Genomic DNA, 22,584 nt, shown 5'->3' on the forward strand with positions numbered 1-22,584 from the left:
GACCCCACACATTCTCAATCTAGGCCATTTTGGAGGTCAAGTGATCAGCACCATGCTCCTGCTGCCTTTACCCCCCAGGGTTGCCCCCAGGTACCCATTGGTTTGAGGCAGGGTCAGAGCTGCTTTATGTGGGGACAAGGCCAGAAACATTTCGACCTTACGTGGCAGTCGATGCCCTACTTCTTAGAATATTGCGGCTCACTTTCACTAGGTCCCTTGACAAAATGTAAAATTGAGGCTCCACTGTATTTTTTATTATTGGTAGTTCTAGATAATAAAATGCTATTGTTCTGATACTTTAGTTACTTGAAAGGAATGTATGATTCTGTTTTTTAGGTTCCAGCATTGCCTGAACCAAGCTTGGATGAGGAGCTACCTGACCCTACTTGCAAACATAAATTTGCACGTAACGTTGTGTGGACCTTTGAAGACATCCAGATGCTCATTGGCACTGACATGCCTATTTTTGGTGGTGGAACACATCCATGTGTTAGTTTAAGACTGAGGTAAATTTACGTTCTTGCTATAGTCATCATCCCATTGGTCAATTTTCTAGGGCTGACCTGATATTCATATGGATGCCAATACCCTTACCAATGTTTGAAAATTGTCACAATTGAATGTTGTTCAAGATATTGAATAATATTGGTGGGTGGGTATTTCATTTCAATTAAATTTATCTATTTACCATTGTTTTGATAAAAAATATTCAATATTTACAACAGTATATTCATATACCTGTTATGTAATCACAAAATACATTTGTGCACACATTACAGGTGCCAAGTAAATTGCAACTTCAACCTTTGTATAAATTCCAGTATAAAAAAAAAACTGTGAAAATGTCCAGGAGGCATGCATATTTCGTTTTTGACGAAAACATGAAATGTGAAATAACACATTGTAATGTTTCTTAAAGGTGTGAGGTCATTTTCCTACCCTGTTTTGTCACGAAATAATGCGAAATGAGCTGCAAAATGCAAAATAGACTCTTAACATGAAATTCATTGTTTATTTACCGACATGACACTTTCTGAAGTCAGAATTATCCTGTGAGTTATGCAATTCATGGAATATTCGTTAATTCTGCTGTAAATATTTGAGAGGCAAAAATGGACCCCTTTATACAGGAATAAATTTATTATTCTGGTAATGACATAAATGTGCTATTAGAAGGGATACATTTATTTTGTGTAATAAGTGCAGTTTTTAAATAAAATTTGGGATTATATTCACATTTTTAAAACCAAAATGTCATTTTATATACTGCTTTTTTACCACTATAACAGCAAAATTTTATTTTATTTACCTCTTTTGAACACGAAATTGACTCTGTTTTTGTACCAAAATGTTGCTTTTTTATTTACCAAAAATATGTGCCTCTACTTATCATATACGTGCGTATTTGTGGAGAACCTTTCTTTATATTTAGTGTATTTTATATTCTTCGTGTCATTAAAATGTAAGTCACCATACATGTTTTATTTTTGCTAGAGTGTGATTGAAATTCATTAAACCACATACCCAGGAACTAAGAGTAGCAGGGAGTTCACGTGGTACTCCGAAATGCTGCAGATGTGCACAAATACCCACACACAATATTGGTGATGATAACAGTTGGGCTGAAAAGTTCGTAGGCTGACTCATAGATGGCATTACTAGAATTAAATCCATGTGATTTTTACTTAGTACTAACCTTCAAAAGATACGTGTATAAATTTCGCAGCTGCCGGATAATTAGTTCGTGAGATATAGCATTGTGAGTGAAGCAGCTTTTGTTATTGTGACAAAATGGATAAAAAATAATTTTGTGTGTTAATAAAGCATTGCTTTTTGGCGAGAAAAAATACTGTTGAAGCCAAGGCTTGGCTTGGTAAACATTATTCGGACTCTGCACCAGGAAAATCAACCGTTGAGAAGTGGTTTGCTAAATTTAAACGAGGGGAAATGAGCATCGAAGACGATGCACGCAGTGGACGCCCCAAAGAGGCTGTTACAGACGAAAACATCAAAAAAGTCCACAAAATAATTTTAAATGATCGTAAAGTGAAGTTGATCGAGATAGCTGAGACTTTAAAAATATCAAAGGAACGTGTTGGACATATTGTGCATGAATATTTGAACATGCGAAAGCTGTGTGCAAAATGGGTGCCACGCGTGCTCACAATCGATCAAAAGCAACAACGTTTTGATGATTCGGAGCAATGTTTAGCGATATTCAACCGTAATAAACACGAATTTTTCCGTCGATATATTACAATGGATGAAACATGGCTCCATAACTACACTCCAGAGTCCAATCGGCAGTCAGCCGAGTGGACTGCACGTGATGAACCGAATCCAAAGCGTGGAAAGACGCAACAGTCGGCTGGCAAGGTTATGGCATCAGTATTCTTTGATGCGCATGGTATTATATTCATCGATTACCTCAAAAAGGGCCAGACCATCAACAGCGATTATTACATAGCGTTGTTGGAGCGTTTAAAGGATGAAATCACGAAAAAATGGCCCAATTTGAAGAAGAAAAAAGTGCTGTTTCATCAAGACAATGCACCGTGTCACAAATCAATGAAAACGATGGCAAAATTATATGAATTAGACTACGAATTGCTTCCCCATCCACCATATTCTCTAGATCTGGCCCCCAGTGACTTTTTCCTGTTTGCAGACCTTAAAAGAATGCTCGCTGGAAAGAAATTTAGCACTGATGAAGAGGTAATCGCCGAAACTGAGGCCTATTTTGAGGCTAAAGAGAAATCGTACTATAAAAATGGCATCGAAAAATTGTATGACCGCTATAATCGTTGTATCGCCCTCGAAGGCAACTATATTGAATAATAAAATCGAATTTTGTCAAAAAAATATTTTTTACTATGTTAGCCTACGAACTTTTCAGCCCAACTGTTAAATACAGTGAAACCCCGATTTTATGTTCCTGGATTTTACATTCTCCCACACTATATATTCAATCCTGATGGTTCCAATGTATTTTATGATCCAATGGTGTTATGAAATTTTTATCGATTTTACGTTTACCTCCTTTTTAAATTCTTTCAGCTTTGTTCCCTGAAAAATGTAAAATCGAGGTTCCACTGTATGTAATAATAATTTCTTAAAGTGTAGGAATGGCCAAATCTGGATACAATTTCATGTGGATATACAGATTATCTGGATATCTGATATTTAGGTTATCCAGATATTCAGATCCAAAATGTCTGGGGTATCCAAATTTGTGCATTATCCAGACAGTTTTATTGTTTATCCATTTTATGGGTTATCCTTATATTCTTTTATTTATCATGTTCGTATTTCACCATACAGATTTTCTACAAATTCTTCATCAAATCTGTACTATCCAGATATTTGGATTATCAGCATATCTGAATTAGAAATCTGGATATCCGTTATCCAGATTTTATGGCCATCCCTAATCTCTAGCAGTGTCATATACTTGCTGCCATGGCAACACACTATTTCCAATTGAAGGAATATCTTCCCAGGTGCCACATTATCCATGAACATCAATTTTGGAGAAACAGTTTTGTTGCGACTCATGAGATATACTGTATTTTAACAAAAAATGTACTTTGGATCCAGGTTTCCATGGAGATGGGAATCAAAATGGCCACTGTTGAAATGTTTCTCTCTTCTTTCAGGGATATGGCAAAACCAATCAACGTGTTGACAGGAATTGATTACTGGCTAGATAACCTCATGTGCAATGTCCCAGAAGTGATCATGTGCTACCATCTGGATGGGATTGTTCAGAAATATGAACTCATAAAAACAGAAGATCTGCCTCAGATGGAAGACTCCAAGTTTTCACCTAAAGTGATACGTGACGTGGCACAGAATATATTGTCATTCTTGAAATCCAATGCAACGAAAGCTGGCCATACTTATTGGTTGTTTAAGGGTAAGAAAATTATGGTTTATGATGCACAAATTGGTATTATACAGGGTTGTTTGCTTTATATCCGACCATTTTTGATGGGTACTCACCTTAAGAGATACCACGCCGCCACCACCGATCATGTTCTATTGGACACCCAGCATTGTGGATTATTGCCCGGCATCGCAGTTTCCATTGCAGCAAGCTCCAGCGCAGGACAGGCATGGGAATTCTGTTCCACTCCTCAACTTACAATCAGATGTGGGTCTTTGGTAGTTCTGTGCTGAGGGTCTAGTACTGAGTTACCATGACAACCTCTGATCTCTCCACACTTTCTGCAACTAGAATTTCTGCATATGACTTTATGCCCATTTCAAATTAACTACTATTTCTTGTTGCCAGTGCCCACATACAGATACATGAACACCAGTGCCATCTCTTGGCATTTTTAATGAACTAATTTAAACTAAACTGGCTGTATAAATGGCTTATAAAAATTTAAAAAGAAAGGAATTACATAGAAGTCTTCAGATTTAAAAATGATGGTGAACCTGAAGTTGTCTTAGTAGGGTAATTCCGTACCTGTTTAAGCCACATTATTCTATATGAAACATCCTTTATGAACAAGTTATATCATATGGCTAGTTCAGTTTGTATTAATCTCAGGTTGGATACCCAGTGGTGACTCATATTGGTTTGGATCCCACTTTAAACTGTAGGCACAGTTCGTATCTGTACAGGGTGGTGCAAAAGTCACTTTACACTTTGAAAATTAAGGTAAAGGTAAAGTTCCTGCCGTGCATATAGCACTGTAGCATCAAGGCACATTTAGGGGATGTGCTGGTAGGGCCCCACACTTTCTCGATCTCGACAATTTTAGAGGTGATGTGATGAGAATTGCACTCTGGCTGCCTTTACTCCCCAGGGTTACCCAGGTACCCATTGATTTGAGACTAGTTGAGCCCGAGAGTGAAGACAAGGCAGGAAAAATTCCGACCTTAGATCACCCACCCTGGGAATCGTACTAATGTCTCTTGTGTGGCAGTCAGGCAACCTACCTACTAAACCATTGTGGCTCTGACAATTACAAAATAATTTTATTTTCAGTGATATATTATTTCAAAATGTTTTTTGTTCTACATTAACACATAGCTGGAGTCTGTCTGGAACACACTGTTAGATATGAAAACACAGCTGCTGTCCGCAAACTGGAAGGCATCCTCAATGTAATACGTATGCTTTTCCAAGTGCTTGTGGTTTCCACTACACCACTTTTGTAACAAGTTTTCAAAAAGAAAATGCTTGTTTCTTGGGTTAACTTTGTGTAAGGAGATAGTAACACTGCCAACTGAACTGAACTACTATGCTGGTGACAGTCATTTGTTTATGTGTGTTTTGTTTCCTTGCCAATCAGTGTGCCAGGAAAAAAACAGCAAAACTTCCATTATCAGTGATACTAACCAACGCCAGCAGCAAAATACTGGTGTCACCGTATAAGTGTTGCTTTCGTGACAGTACTACACTTACATTTGTTTTTGTTGAAGTGTAAAGTGACTTTTGTGCCACCTTGTATAGTTGTAATTGTTCATGAACTGAGGCATGACAGTTTATTATAATCTCTTTCTGAATGGTTCAATTTAAATATGTCCAAAAAATGAAGATCTTTGATGTGAAATTCGTAACATCCCAGCTCGATATCGTGTATAATCTTGCACAAACTTGTTCTAACTTGCCCAGACCTGCAGTTGGATTTTGATGAGAAAGATGTTTTGCGACAGGAAGTGGTGAGGTGGCAATCTTGGGGAAAGTTGAGTCAAGGTGAAGCAAAAGGGACAAAGGAGCATGATAGAGGGGCAAGGGGCTTTTTGGTGGATGATTGCTAACAGGTGAAGACGAGGGGAGACAGGCTCTGCACAATATCGAACAGGGTGAGTTATCGTTATTCCTCTACCTGCCATTCTCAGTCAGAAGGGTCGCGATAAGACAACTGTTATGTCATTTATTTAAGTTAGATCAGTTACCTCGTATCTAACCCCTGTCGGGGCCAGGCCATCACGGCAAGGAAGTGTGCAATTTATGGGATGAGCTACTCCCCATTGGTTCGATCCCTCTGTTCTACAGGGTGGAACGCTACATGGTGTTGATGCTTGGGCTTTTCATCCATTTTTTCGGAAATGCGATGAAAATGAGATCTGGCATTAAATAGTGACGTTTCAGAATTGTTTGTTATTATTATTATTATTTTTTGACAGGAGCTTATGACGCAAAGGGCGTCAATACTGTTAGTAATAGTTCATGTTGTTTTGCGAACTTAAAGACGAGCTTGATACCACCTTGGATCGGCTTATTGATCTCGCCAAAAATGCAGTTGGCCCATCTATTGATGCAGAGGGGCCTCCCTGTACTTTGTCCGCCCCCCGCAGGAGCCCTATTTTGACTAGGAGTCGCACGTGCATGTAAGCTAATTCTGGCATTCCAAATATCCCAATAAGTCACATCAATCCCCCCAGAATGGCTCAAACACCCTTCATACATCCCTTTCTTTTTGAGAGCATCAAATTCCAGGGTGCCTCAGGGAAAGACGTTAATCAATTTGTTGAGTGCTTCGAAAGTGCAGTGATTCTGAATAATTGGGACGAGGCTAGGAAACTTCTTCTGCTTCCAGCCTGTTACAAACATTATTTGTTTTTTCTTTTTTGTGTTTGTGTATGATTCTGTATGCTTGGGTTTCTTCCATGGTTCTGTGTAGTTTAAAAGAGCCAATAAGGTTTGAACTTTCAGCCCTCCCCCATGTGACGTGGGAGGAAGTATAAATATGGCCTCTGTCAGAGGACAGGAAGGAGAGTGTGTTTATGAACTGGATAGCAGAAAGGAGAGCGATCTTCGGGCTCCAGTGGCCTCCTTGAGAAAAAGCATCCCGAGGCAGTTCTGTCGATGCTTAGCTTCCACTTGGCAGTTCTGCCGTGGGGCTCAAGTTAGAGGAATGTAAATAATGTAAATTAGAGAATTGTTGGAAGAATCCGAGCCTTGTTTTGTTTAATTGTAAATACATGTATAAAGCCCATTTCTGCGAGTTTTCAGCAATCACCCTGCAACATTAATTCAGTAAGTTCTTGCCTGTGATTGATTCTTTGGTTCCGAGCGCTCTGGTGAGGAACGGGATGGGAAACCAGGACTAACGAGCCTATTTAGTTGTTTATTGGGGTTTTCCTGCCAGAAGCGGCCCGGTAAGGGTGGAGTGTTGCGGAATTCTTAATATTTGGGAAGAGGCTAGGAAACTTCTTCTGCTTCCAGCCTTGCTGAGCGACCCAGTGCTGCGTTGGTTCAATGCCATCAGCAAGCAACAAGGTGTAAGGTTAATCACTTTTGATGATGTGCAGAAAAAGCTTCAAGAATCTAATTCAGTTTTCTTTACCATTTCCAGGCAAAGGTGATGATGTGGTAAAATTATACGACCTCACGTCCCTGTGCACTGACTTTATGGATGACAAAGAGCAGAATCCATTCACAGTACCTGTTGCAATGCTATTGTATAGGTAAGTAGTAATGGCAGAGGTTATTTCAATTGATAAATCTTGACGTATGTCATTTAGTGAATTTAAAATTAAGACTATAAGAACAAGAAATAATTTAAATGGGATAATAGTTTTTAAAAAAGTATTTAAAAATACCAACAGTAGTTTACTTACGATTTGTGAGTATGTACAGTTTACCAAAGTATGTTTTGGGAGTTGGTAAAAAAGATTTCCTAAAAACTTGCCCATTCCTGATAAAGCTTCCATACCCACTTCTTTTCTTTGTAAAACCTCAATGGTGTTAAAAGTCAAGCATAAAAAACTTTAAAACTTGAAACATTAAAAAATGCATGCTACTCCACGTTCGCCCGTGAGGTGTCCAGTTTGCCTTCTTGCAGAATGCAGAACTGTACATACTCACAAATCGTAAGTAAACTACTTTTGGTATTTTTAAATATTTTTTAAATACTTATTATTCTACAAGTGAGTAATTCGCACATGCGCAAGATATTAATTTAAATAGGGCTGTCTTATACTGATGCAGGTACCAGTGATGTCCATTTGAATTTAGTTGCAACTACTTTAAATTGATTGGATTTCCATGTTTCGGCATCTGTATCAGTAAATATCGATATTGGCCAAAGTGGTATTGTCTCAGCTCTAAATGTAAATGATAATGAATTATTATACAAGAGTAAATACAGTCAAAGATTTGTTACCATGTTGGTAACACTAGCCATAAAATATGCATTGCTTTATGTGGCAACAGAAAATATTATTTTCTTGTTATTGATTGATTTTATTTATTTATTTTTCTCTTCTGCCACTTTTGGCTAATTGCGATGATGAGTGATGATATGATGAAATCGATGAAGGGACTCTCACAAAGCATACCCATGCCCAAGTTGGAATTTCAACCTGGGATCCCTGATGTTATAGCATGCTGTGCTAACCACTGTTGTTGGCTATTTTCTTGTTTTATTTTTAAGAAAAAAATCTTGTTTTATTTTAAATTATTTCAAATTATAAGGTAAAGGGGCAGCATGCTTTTGTTTAGTTGATAGTGGTGTTTTCCAGTAACAATTGTACCCAGTAAACCTGACTAAGCTTCACTTGCATTCAAAACGAGTTTGACTCACCTCTTTTACATGGATCCAATACCTACATGCTCCATAATGTATTTACTTAATATGTTTCGAAACTGTGTGCATGACTTTTAACCATTTGAATGGCTTTTGATTCTAGGGTTGCTCGAAACATGATGCAGTCTCGGCATGTGAGGAAGCAACAAGGCACAATCAGAATGCTTCTGAGAAATTGCTTAGCTCTACTCAACAAAGAGAAATATCCTCAGGTAAAGCATCTTTCATGTGTAACTTAGTTCTGTTCATGTCAATGTTATATTTTTGTGCATGATTTAGTTTAGATGCTGGAGCTTTTTCAGTGATGTTAGCCTCAATGCTGCGTCTGTTTTTGGAGTACATGTTGAAATTATGTTCTGCTCTAAATAAAATTCAGCATTTCATATCATGATGATAGTTATGAATGATCGTTTTTTCAGCATAGATCAGGCTGTAATGTTATCATTAGAGCCCGGAAGTTCGTTAAAATAGGCAGGCAAATAGGCATTTATAATGTGGAAAATAGGCACTACAAATGAAAAAAAGGCAAAATAAACAAAAAAAGGCACATTTGGAAGTCGCTTACTTTTATCTATAATTTCTGGCAAAATGTTAAAATCTACATTGGGAAGAGCAATTCAGTTTTCTCCGTCTTGATTGCACATAACTACAAGGTGTTTTTTTAATTTCTCAAGATTCATTGATAATCGTCTGTCAGAGAGAATATTTTTCATAATAGAAAATGATCTTTCTACTTCTACAGAAGTTATTGGAGCATACATAAAACAAGCTAATGTAGCTGGACTCATTTCGGTAACAGCATTTTCACCTTTTAGAATATCACAAATTGTTTTCAATTGTTTCAGGTCCTCCTTTGCACTCACTACCCGTTTGCACTTTTCCACAACAGCTGACCCCTTTTCTCCTGGCACTTCCATCATCTGCTGCATAGATTCCTCGAAGATTTTCATGGATGCTATAAGAGTCTCACCTCTTTTCTCTAGCTTTGAAATTGTCTCTGGCAATGCACCATAATGTGCAAAAATAAACGACAGTTCATTCTTCAGTTCTGAATAGCACAGGAGTTTTTTCACTTCACGAATTGAAGCCGCTTCATTTTATGGAAGAGCATCGATCACCTCACTGATTTTTTCAAGGTTGTTAGCATAATATATAGCTGCTGATATCCAGGTTCCCCATCTCATCAAGACTGGTTGCGGAGGTAAACTAAGCTCAGGCGCAACTTCCTGAAATTTTCGGGTCCGAGAGGGAGATTTCAGAAATATCTTCTTTGTATTCGAAATCAACCTGTCCACTTCTGGGTGCAACACCCTAACGTCTTCGGCAATTCTGTGCATTGCGTGGGCTACACATGTGATATGAAGCATGTTCGGGAAGAGAATTTTCAATGCTATGGCAGCCTTCACATCACTGATAAAAAGTAACACGTCATCATGAAGTACACCATCTGGCCAGAGCAGAAGTAGGGAATTTGAGAATAACTGTGCTATTGACGAACCATTGGCTCTCTCTAGTTGTTCTGACGTGAGAAGAAATGACGAGGATTCTCCGCATGTTGGTTCCACAGTTCCTATGATGACGTTGGCCATGTAGCGTCCCATAGCGTCAGTAGTTTCATCTATTGAAATCCAGATCTTTTTTCCACCAACTTCAGCACAAATTCTTTGCAGAGCTTCTTCGTAGCAGACGCTTAAATATGTTTTCTGCCGTAGATTCCGACGGCACCGTTTCTTTAGTGTATTTTTCCAGGAATTTCTTCAGTGACTTGTTTTCCACTTTCCAGAAAGGTATTCCTGCTTCCATGAAAACTGAGATTGCCTGTTGGATGAAGTGCCCACTGTTGAAATTCGGGATATCTTCTTCTGTCCGATCATTTTAGCAGCTGCAGATTTATGTTTTGCTGTTGACACATGCTGAGATATAAAGTACCTGTATTTTTTCTCATGGTTGATTGTGTTTCACATATCTTGCAGAGAAGAATAGTACCGTCTGTCGAAAATGTGCTTTCACCAAATTCACGCCCGTAACCATGTAACTTACCACTTAATGGCACACTAAATTTCGGTATGATGACAACTAGACGATCATTTCCCTCCAAAGTGCAGAACTAAACTAAAGATAGAGAACTTGATTTTGGAATCCTTGCAAAGGCCCTTGGGCATTAGTGCTGTTTCTTGTCAATAACCTCCTGACACGGATGCTGGACGTGATGACGTAATTGTGCAGGTGTTCTGCAACAGGTATTCATCAGTCAATCATGCACAAGGAAATGTTAACGGAAAGGCAATATAATAAATCAGCATGAAATACTTTTTCCTCACACTTTTCTCCTTCAGCAATGTTGAAACACACCTGAGTTCAATATTACTTTAATAAGGCGAAAATTATTCACATAATAAACGGAAGAAAAATAAATGGCAACAACGTTTTTTTTTGGGAGAAAAATAATTTATCCTACACATTTGTTTAAAGAAATTGTCAAATTTCATTGAAAAAGGCAAAAAAAAGGCATTATAATTAAAAATAGGCAGTGGAGTCCCAAATAGGCAAAATGAAAAGGCTTCTAAAACATTCGAAACAACAAAAAACGTATATCCGGAAAAATTTTATCAATATATGCAGTAGATAAAAAGAGGCATTTTGCCAAACTTCTGGGCTCTAGTTATCATAAAGGGCATGTATGTATTAGTAATAGTATGAACCTCATGGAACTCCTTGTGTCCCACATTTGCATTTAAGGATATATTAAGAAAATGTATTCATGTTTGGGGAATGAATTAGATGTTAGCAAGTTACTTTTTCTGCGAAACTTACTTGTAGAGGTTCTATTAATTTCAAGTGAAGCAGCAAGTTCCCAAGTGGATGGTGGCAGAGGCCACCAAAATTAATAGAACTTCTACAAGTAAGTTTCGCGGAAAAAGTTAGTAACTCGCTTATGTCTAATTATAAGAAAATGTATTTGAGTGAATACTTTAGTTCTGTATACATACGAGGTGTATTCGTAAAGTAAGTGCCGTTTGCAAATATTGCCGCTGTAGCGCTACAGTCGCGACCACCGTGTGAGTTCTCGCTGACGTCCTTCATCCGTTAGTAAGCCACAGGCAGTCGTGGGAGCAAGTCATGCTTTTTCTTCGTAGGTTTATGAAGGTTTGAAATGTTCAAGAAAATCAATCGGCCCGCCGACTGTGAAGTCCGGTCTGTGATTCGTTTTCTCAATGCAAGAAACGTGAAACCGGTAGACATCCACCGTCAACTGTGAGAGGTCTTTATTTTTGATGTTTAAAGAAGGTCGTGAGACAGTTCACGATGAGCCAAGGAGCGGTCGGCCATCTGTTGTGACCGAGAATTTGGTGCGTGCGGTCGACGCGGAAATTCGTGAAAACAGATGCTTCACAATATCGTCGCTTTCCATGGAATTTCCACAAATTTCAAGAAAACAGCCCTCTACGAAATTGTGACAGATCGCCTGAAATATCGAAAATTGTGGTCAGCGTTTCGACGAGAATGATGACGTCGAAGCAGGAGTCCATGGATGGCTTTCATCACAGGGTGGAACATTCTATGACGATAGGATACAAAAACCAGTGCCATTAGAGTGCTTCACTCATGACAAATGCTTGAAAAATGGTGGAAACTACATAGAAAAGTAGTTTAAGGTCTGTAGAATGTAATGCAAATAAAAAAGGGTACAAAACTATTTTACTTTATTTCTTACACCCTTTCGGTACTTACTTTCCAAATACGCCTCGTACATAGAGCAATTGCACTACAAGTTGTTACATCTCATTGTAGTGTAATGTATTAATCTACAATTAGTAAAAATGACATGACATGAAGGCACATGGGGTCGAGGTGGAGGTAGGCTCCACATATTCACAATCTCAGTAATTTGTTGAGGTGATGTGATCAACATCAAGCTCCAGCATCCCTCCTCCCCAAGGGTTGTCCCCAAGCACTCACTTATTAGAGGCTGGGTGAAACCCAGAGCTGCTCCATGCAATTCATTCACTTTAATTCACAATTGAGGAATGCATAAGAGTTAACTCATCTTAAAATATGTTAATAGATATGGCAACAGATACAGCTGGGCTCATACATTGCAGTATTAGTGTTAGGATGACCTGAAGAACTATCCAGCATCTGGATGAAGGAGAGAGAAAAAGAGAACAAATAGAGAGGAGAGAGAGAAAATGAAAAGAGAGTAAGAGTTAGAAGGGAGGGGGAGACAGCACAGAAAGAGAAAAATGCAGATAAAATATATCATATACTCTATGTGATCAAAAGTATCCGGACACACTGCGAAAGTGTGTTTATCATAGAGGGCGACACAGTACTGCCATCTACCGCATGGAACACATAGTCAGCGAACTCAATAGTCTGCAGACAGTGTAAGACAGCAGTATGGGATGGTCTGAGGAACTTGCAGACTTTCAACGTGGTCAGTTGGTTGGGTGTGACTTGTGTAGGAAGACTGTGTGTGAGATTTCCACCCTCCTAAACATCCCTCTGTCCACTGTTTCCGATGTTATAGTGAAGGGGATGTGTACAACCCAAAACCGTGCAGGCCAACCTCCCATGTTGACCTCCAGAGACCATCAAGTGTTGAAGAGGGTCATACAGCATTATCGTCAATCATCCATTGCCACCATCACACAGGAATTCCGAACTGCATCAGGATCTACTCCAAGCACCATTACTGTTTGGCGCAAGGTGCGGCAACTCGGTTTCCATGGCCGAGCAGCTGCCCATAAGTCAAACATCACACAGACAAATGCCAAACGCCACCTCGTGTAGTACAAGGAGCATCGAAACTGGACCATAGAACAGTGGAAAACTGTTGTGTGGAGTGATGAATCACAGTACACAATGTGGCGATCCGATGGTAGGGTGTGGGTGTGGGGAATGCCTGGTGAATGACGTCTACCAGCCTGTATAATGCCGACAGTGAAATTCGGAGGTGGCGGGGTTACAGTGTGGTCATGTTTCTCCTGGAGGGGGCTTGGCCCCCTTGTTGCTTTACATGGCAATGCCACGGCACAAGCTTACGTTGACATTTTAACAGCTTTCATGCTGCCTACCTTTCAAAGACCAGTTCGGGGATGACCATTGTGTCTTTCAACACGACCAAGCACCCGTCCATACTGCAGGGCTTGTGGAGGAGTGGTTTGACGACAACAACGTCTCACTAATGGACTGGCCTGTGCAGAGTCCTGATTTTAATCCCATAGAACATCTCTGGGATGTTTTGGAATGCCGACTTCGTGCTAGACCACACCGATCCACATCAATACCTCTTCTCATTTTGGCGCTCCGTGAGGAAGGGGCTGCCATTCCTCAGGAAACCTTCCGGCACCTGATTGAAAGTATGCCTGTGAGAGTGAACGCTGTCATCAAGGCTAAGGGTGGCACAAAACTGTATTGACTGCCAGTGTTCCCGATGGATGGTTGCCCAAACTTGTACTTTATTTTCAGGTGGGTGTCCGGATACTTCTGATCACATAGAGTATCAACAATTTTATTCGTGATTAGCCACCTCCAGCAGTGTGATTCTGTATCATGCATTTTGGCCTAATATTGTTTTACATTTTAGGTCGGTCATTGATTCCTGTTAGTAAATGTGTTTGTCAGTACAATCCTGTTTTTAAGTTTTGTGTGAGTACAGTGAAGGTTTCGAAAATTATACTCTTCCTTTTCTTTAACTTTCAGATTGCAACATCAGCTCACTACATGTTGTCTGATCTTTACGTACCTGATCATATTGATCCCTCCTCACCTCATTTGAGTGATCAGTCTGACGATGACGAGTCATCAATTAATAGCCCTTGTGAAGACGATGAGGAAGAACAAGAGGAAAGTGAAACAAACGTGAAGAGCAGCGTTGAAGTTAAATCGCTGTGCATATCCACACAGTATCGCTGCGAAGACGAGAAGTACAGAGCCCCTTCCATATGCGGTTCCGTGGAAGAACGTTGCAAGCATTCTCTTCATCACATAGCCGAGGGTTTGGGATGTCTTCAGTTCTTTGACGAGTGCCCGGAAGATGAGACAATGAAGGAGGAACAGAGCAAGGAAGAAGAACATGAAGAGAAAGAAAGAAAAATTCAGGAGGAGGAAAATCCCAACATGGCTCGGCCTTTCCATGCAATTCCTATGCCTTACTCTCCTTTGAAACAGAAAGAAGCCAGGGACGCCGACTGCAAAAGCAATAAGACGGACGACGACAGTACCTCGCACAGCGAAAGCAGCAAAAGCGATAACTTGAAGGTTTCTCTTTGTGATACACACGAAACGGGTGCCATAACATGGGACGTTCACTTGAAGGCACTGTTGTATAACAAAGCAACGTTAATCTATTCCACCTTGTCTGAGTATGAAAGTTCTCAAGGGTTGTTTGGGAAGGCATTGCAGCATATAAAATTTGTTCTGTACGGGTGCCACGTGCTAGGAAATCTGATGTCCAGCGGCAGTAATGAGCTGAAAAGTTATGTGTTTGACAGAACCGGGGATTTGTGTTACGCAATTGTTCAGCACTGGAATCAAGTTGAAGTACACAGGAAGGATTACTGTGTGATAAATGAAGTGGATTCAGATATTCTGGAGGAAATGAGCAAGGAAATAGACATAGAAGGTAATTGACTTTTCGTTTTTACAATACTTTAATGGGATTTTGATTTTCACTATTTAATACATAGGTTCATTCTTACAGTGTTTCTGTATTTGTATGTTAACTCCTTCGAGTGAGTGAGCGAGTTTGTGTTTTAAGTCCACTTCATGCACAGTAACGCTAATCGGTTGATTGATTGATTTGTTGCTTTACGTCCACTTTATGCACAGGAAGGCTAATCAGGACTGGACCTACAGTTTAAAGTGGGATCCGAACCACTGTGCCATGTGCCTCCACCGGGTATTGAACCTGGGACCCCTTGATTATGTGACCACGCTACCACTGCACCAGGGGGGAGGCCACCCCAGGAGACTTGAACTTCCACATGCCCTGTAGCTGGAGCCCAAAGTATGATGTCTTAGACTGCACGGTCATGGTACAGGACTAATAAATGTAGTTTAGTAGAATTAACTTGCGTTATAAGTATAGGGGAAATGATAAATACATTGATTCCTCATTAATAGAGGCACATATTTTTGGTAAATAAGAAAGCAAAATTTCAGTACAAAAACAAGTGTCAATTTCGGGTTCGAAAGTGGTAAATAAAATAAAATTTCTGTGTTATAGTGGTGAATAATCGGATCAAAAGCGATATATAATATGACATTTTGGTTTTGAAATTGCGAACATAATCCTAAATCTGATTTAAAAACTACACTTATTACACAAAATAAACATCCCTTCTAATAGCACATTTATGTAGTTAACAGAGTATTAAGTTTATTTTTGTATAAAGTGGACTATGTTAGCTTCTTAAATATTTACAGCAGAATTAATGAATTTTCCGTGAATTGCATAAACTCAGAATAATTCAAACTTCAGCAAGTGTTGCATTGGTAAATAAACTCTAAATTTCATGCTTAAGAGTCTTATTTCGTATCATTTTGTGCCAAAACAATGTAGGAAAATGCACCGCATACTTTTCAGAAACATGAAATATTAACATTACAATGTGTTATTTCTCATTTTGTGTTTTCGTCAAAAACAAGATATGCATGGCTCTACTAATTAAGCTCTGAACATGTTATGCTTGCAGATGTTATAATTCCCTCCACCATAGAAAGCATGGAGAAGATGCTGCAGCTAAGTGCCAAATGCTATCAGATGGCGATGTCCTTAGAGCCAGAAGATCAGCAGAAGATAAGCATTCAAAGGAAGCTAGGAAGCATTGAGAATGAGCTTGGCGTTCTGTATATGAATCAAGCTACAGGTGAGTTATTTGAACTGCTAACCTTTGTATCGTAAGTTGTTATTATTATTATTTATCATCAACAGAGGTTAAATGATGGCATCATTTGTCTGTAGTGTGGCTATATAGAGAGTTAGGAGACAAGTGATATTTGGATCACCGATTCAGTAATTGGTGGTGGTGTCGGGTGGAATGCTGAACTACAGAATATGAGGGTGCTGATGGGGAGACCTTTGTGGAAAGGATATGGGATGAGGTTTTTGGGTGACTAGGTTAATCCAAACAATGTTTTCATATGAGTCTTTGTGGATACGAAGAGCGAACTCAACATGTGCTCAATTTTTTTTGTCATGAAATTTGCAGGGAGGAAACTTGAATCATGAGAATATTTATCTCAAAACTTTGGAAATCAAGCAGAAAAACTTTCTGATCTACGTTTATGACTTTTTTGTTGAGTTTGCCCTGAGCCTCAAAATGTATGTTTGTTGAGTTCCCCCTTCGTATCATATGGCTCATGTGTTCTCTTCCCCAGTGTTTCTTCTTCAATTTGTCTGTTGACTGCTTCTCTAAACAAGGTTAAACTAATTTAGTATCCTAAAAATAACATTTAATAACTTTCAAATATATTGTAAAGCTTCAATCATATCTTAAAATGCCTATGATCAAATTTAAAATCTAATGATCTCCATCCACACCAGTTTATTCAATGGGTTAGTAGCATATATGACTACATCAGTGTGAAGCATGAGCTGAATACAATAAAAAATTATTGTACAAAGATATTTCAGAAGACTCAATGATAATCACAACTTCACATTGAGACAGGTTGCATGGTAAGTACACACAAGGTAAAAGGCAGGTAAATCTACAGTGACAAAACTGCTTTTTTAGCAGTGAAGATTTTTGAACATTGCTCAAACATTTGTGGAAGTGAAAACCTTGTTCTGTAGTTTTGAATACAGAAATAATTATTATTTCAGTTATCAAATGTTACTTTTAGATAGCTAATTTAGATTAATTCTGCATTATGGTATTGTGGTGATGAATATGATGTATTTTACATGATGTGAGAACTTCATGTATCATGTGTGTGTTTATAAGTCCACAGTTTACAATGTAAACTTGATGTCTTTCAGCTAAATACCAGAAAGAAAAGGACAGAGCAGAAGAAGGCATTAAAACATTCCAGCTCCTCTTCCAAAAGAGCCTCCAGCACCTGGAGGCTGGAATCCATGCATTTGAAGCTGTACGAGATGAAGCCAACCTTGCATTGCTGTGCTCGAATGCTGGGCGATTGATGAGACTGTGTGCTCATTTCCATTCACCTGTTTCAAATCGAAAGGAGCTTGAAAGTAATGAAAAGCATTACTACAACAAGGTAGGATTTTTTTTGTGACACACTGGCATTTAGTCATTACTGATAATTTGCTTCCTTTCATGAGAAAAATGTAAATGCGATTTACAGATTAACACCATTTTAGTTCCACACCTGTTTACCAGTGAAAAAATATAATTCCATCTTGTTTTTATACAGTGAAGAAAATATACACACAAAATATGTTATACTCTACGTCTTAGACCCACATCGTGAATTAACCTAACCTAAATTCTGATTGTGAATTGTTTTGCCAATAACCATACAACCATAAATGTCATATACCATATAACCATAAATGCAAAATATGTTGTACATTTAAGTGTATTATTTTTGTAATTATATGGATTTCAAGTTTTCTGTGACTTTATGAAGAAGATAATAGTATTTTATCATTTATATTATATTAAAGACATGAAGATAACATAGTGTTTGGCAATATATATCGACCATTTTGATATATTTCCTATAGTAACACAATACAGCTAATGTAAAGCAAGATAGTGGTAATTGATAGATAACATAATGCCATTTGTAAAACAATAACACAACACTGCTCATTTCGTCTTATTTTTTGAAAATCACATCAGCTAGATAGCCACTATTCCGTGTTGTACACTCATGCACTCGACAAACAAAATTGTCCATTACAGACACCAACATTGCGAGTAGAATTGGCTGAACGTCTTCCCTAATTCTTCTCTTCAGGGTCTCTAAGTTAAAAACTCATCTCTTGAGGTACCCCCAGAGAAAGAAATCACAGACGGTCAGTGTGTGCTGTGCAGCTACCACACATTGTACCATATATTACTTTTAAAATATGCCTCTACCACAAAAGAAGGGTGTTCATGCTAGGTTTCATCCCTACTGTGGGACCGCAGGGAATACCAACCTTTGAAAGTGGTAGATATTGCCAAACATTGTACCATAGAAACTGAAAAGTAAAGATTATACTGCTAGCATCAAAGAGTTTGAAAACTATCTGCATATTAACTGCCATTTTCCTTTGTAAAAAATGTAGTTTTGGATTTCTTGATCATTTATGCTTTACACTGCATTTTTGATCTGCAGCAGCAAGTGTAAATAATACTCTTACTTGTTTGTTTTTAAGGCGCTGGGCTATTACCAAAAGGCATTATTTGTTCTCAACAACCGAGATAGTAATCCTGTCATTTGGGATGCAGTGACGTGGGAACTATGCACAACTTTGTTTACGATGGCTACATTACTTCAAGACTACCCTCCATTGCATGTCAAGGTGAGTACAGCATCCAGAAATTGTAGTATTTAGCATTCTCTCCTTTCATTTATATACATGGCTTCAACATACAACACTGCTCGTATAGGACATTCAGGACTGTTACCTGTATAATATGGGAAAATGGACATAAAATCGAGGTTGCACCTCAAGAAATATAGAATGTTTACTCATCACATTTCAAATGGCAAGATTTTCATCCAGAACCTGAATCATGCATCCACCCCATAATGGGTACTCAGAAATTGATGTAATAAAACATTACTTGAATTATTATTACAAATAATTGCTAATTGACAAAATTTGCACTTGTATAAAATAGGTATATAATCGTCAACTAATTATCACAGCTTATTGGTCCACATATGTAATAACTTATTCACATTCCCAGGGATGTGAATTTTTCCAGCAGTGTTCTTGCAAGGAGTGGCTTTGGAGGTTGCCCAGCCTTTAATGAATGGGTATCTTGGTGGAGCATGGTACTGAGCACATCAGCTCCACAATTGGCCGAGGTTGTGAATGTGCGGGCTATCTTCCTATATACCTTCAGCATTTTAGTGAAGAAACTTGTTACTGAATATAGGTGACCACATTTCAGAAATGTTCTTAGAAGTACACACACTTATGTGAGTTTTGCATCCTCAGGTTGTCTTTAGTTCAGATGCAAATTTTTGATGTGTTTGTGCCATGAAGTATGGTGCTGCTTCAGTGGCCGAGCATGTTAAGTGGTCAATCATAGATTCTAGTTTGAAAGTCTATAGCTGTAGGTTTACACATGCCTTGTCATCAATTTCATCTCATCATCATTCATCCTTGGAAACCAGCCTATAGAAGCATAAGAGTGACAAAATAAGGGTATAAGAGTGACAAAATAAGGAAGACATGAATTCTCCATGGAATAACGTTATTCCATGTTTTCATTGTAGTTCAGTAGAAACAGTAGGGGCCTCCCGATGGTGTATTGGTAATGTTGTCACTTTGTAATCAATGAACCCTGGGTTCGATACCTGGTGGAAGCACATAGTGGTTCAGATCTCACTTTAAGCTGTAAGTCCAGTCCCGATTAGCCTATCTTTGCAGAAAGTGAACTTAAAACAATTCAAAGAAACAAAGTAGAAACAGTTTTTTTTAAAAATTATCTTTAGTAGGGCAATTTTCTTTTACCTGTTCTTGCCCCTCTTCACCTTCATTATTTCGGATAGAGAGAGGATGACAATTATGAAACATTCCTAGGTTATTTTTAGTGTGCTATGAATGCTGTTTGTGATTTTATTTCATTGTGTGCCTCATCAGTGATTCGAAGAAATGAGTGCAAGATGTGTGATTCAAATTTGCTCTTGTTTTTTAAGAGCCAGGAAGAAGTGGAGAAGGAAGTGGTGGAACTTATGCTGAAAGCATTAAAACACTGTGATTTAGAAACTCCAGGCCCACAACAACTAATTTATCAGTTTCGAGCAGCCACAATATACCGCCGTCTTGCGTCTTTGTATCATAATTCATATAGGTAAGTTTAGTTCATGTAATTTTTGAATGCAATTTCAGCATTAAAATTCAGTACATGAATATATGACTGCAGTGTCTTGATTGATATGCTCATTAGTCTGAGTTAGCTATCAATATATGAATTGCTGTTATAGTAACACTCATAACTTTTAATTGCATTTTTCCTTTATCAGCTATGTAGGTAGTTTTTAAAAATAATTTTGAAAAAGTTTTTAGAAATAATTATACGTATTTATATAATTATATAGAACCAGACCATTATCACTAGAAGTAGAAATTAAATTATCTGATGCTCATATTTCTATTTTAAGTAAAATAAAATTAGCATTGCTGTTCTGTAATTGATAAAAGGTTTTGAATTTTTTAAATATTATATTTCAAGATGAACACCAATATATGTTGTAAGCAGTGTTCAAATTGAAGAAAATGCTGAACCTTCTTTTTCTTACATTTTCAGATTTTGTGTCAGAGGTCTGTATCAGTATGATTATGATACCATTGTAGTAGACTCATACATTTCTATTTATATATTATGACTTTCAGCATGGGTCTTCCTTTAGCCAAATTTCTGAACATGTTCTCACATCAAAATTGTCTACTGTAGGTAGAGTTGGAAGTGGTGAGAAAAATTGGCTTTTTTCTTAAATATTTTTTTTTCTGTATCTTTATTGGTTGGACTCCTATTTTTCACTTTTTTTGAAAAGAAAATTGGCGTAACGGACCTCTAATCTCACAACTGAAACTACAAGTGAAATAGGTTAGTCGCAGTTGACAAAAAACAAAAAAGCCAAAATTTCTGTTGGTTTTTTAGAAGCCAACATTTTATCAGGAAAAAATCCATTCAAAAATGTCATAATTTTTCGAGTAAGGCATTAACATCGACAAATAACAAGGCTCACATTGTTTCAACTTTCGTTCGATTTCGTTGTTCAATAAGAGCCACATTCATTTTACTGAAAACTTTTTCATACTTCTCTCTCAGTCGTTGATTGGAATGGTCTGTAGCTTTGCAGAAAGTTCACTCAGCAAATTACCTATTGAGCTCGTCCTCACATTTTTGCATTCTTAGTACACTTTGAATTCTTTTAGTATTTTGCAAAATTATTGCCCTACCACACAACAAAGTTATTTCTTTATCACCATACACCATACGTTCTGTTTCACTTTCTGACCACACACTATGGTTTAAAACAGATGCATCTTCAAATATTGACTTCATTTGTCTGCAAAGCAAATAGGCTGCATATGCTAGTAACTTTTATTGGTGAAATGTGTAAATTATATGCATTCGCAAACATCTAAACCTTGATAGTATAACGGTACTAGTACTTGTACCATTATATACAATTAATATAAAAAGCTTGATGTATTCATTTTCATAATTTCTAAATCTACTGAAGGAAATTATACTTATGTTTTGAATTTTCAAAAATTTTTATTAGGAGTACACTTCTGAACTCCAGGTGTTTTTTAAAATAGGTTATGATAGGAGATGGAATTTCGATCCTATTGATTCAAAAAGTACGTATGGTAATCGTGCAATTATCATAAAAATATTTATATTTTATGAGTTACTAGGTTTTTGGTATTTATCTGGTTTGACACATTTATTACCTGTGATTCAAGATAATATTTAATCCAATTCAGTTGCCTTAAACACAAAATTACATCAAAATTTACCATACTAATCTGGAAGCGCCGTGTATGGTATTCCGAAAAAAAGTAAAAGTGATCATTGTTGTAAATTTGTATGAAGGGAAAAATCTATGTCCAACGGGGAAAATCTTTGTCACATGTAAAATCCCTTTTTCCCACGCAAGAGAAAATGCTTCCAATTTTCATGTAATATCATGTAATATTATCAATAATACAGGCAACATAGTAACTTATAATTTACTTTATTGTGCAAAATACAATTTTTACAACGAAATTCAGATCATGATATGGTACAAAATAAGATCTCTTACTGGGAATACATTTAATAGTTTGTATTCTGTGGATATGGTAGAAATGGAAGGAGTTGGACACACTTAGTTGAAAAAAGAA

General features: G+C 37.7%; 1 protein-coding gene across 1 annotated transcript in view; it reads left to right on the top strand.

Annotated features, from left to right (window-relative positions):
- LOC145997293 (erythroid differentiation-related factor 1) overlaps positions 1–22,584 on the top strand; it is a 55,975-nt gene that overhangs the window by 14,404 nt on the left and 18,987 nt on the right. The window contains exons 6-14 of the mRNA XM_083134193.1: positions 337–506; positions 3,657–3,916; positions 7,317–7,428; positions 8,653–8,761; positions 14,256–15,177; positions 16,250–16,423; positions 17,539–17,780; positions 18,889–19,035; positions 20,385–20,539. Of these exons, the coding sequence (XP_082990319.1) occupies positions 337–506; positions 3,657–3,916; positions 7,317–7,428; positions 8,653–8,761; positions 14,256–15,177; positions 16,250–16,423; positions 17,539–17,780; positions 18,889–19,035; positions 20,385–20,539 (2,291 nt within the window). The remainder of the gene's footprint in view (positions 1–336; positions 507–3,656; positions 3,917–7,316; positions 7,429–8,652; positions 8,762–14,255; positions 15,178–16,249; positions 16,424–17,538; positions 17,781–18,888; positions 19,036–20,384; positions 20,540–22,584) is intronic.

The sequence above is a fragment of the Lepisma saccharinum genome, chromosome 1 (assembly GCF_977018435.1).
Source record: "Lepisma saccharinum chromosome 1, izLepSacc3.1, whole genome shotgun sequence".
Classification (NCBI taxonomy): domain Eukaryota; kingdom Metazoa; phylum Arthropoda; class Insecta; order Zygentoma; family Lepismatidae; genus Lepisma; species Lepisma saccharinum.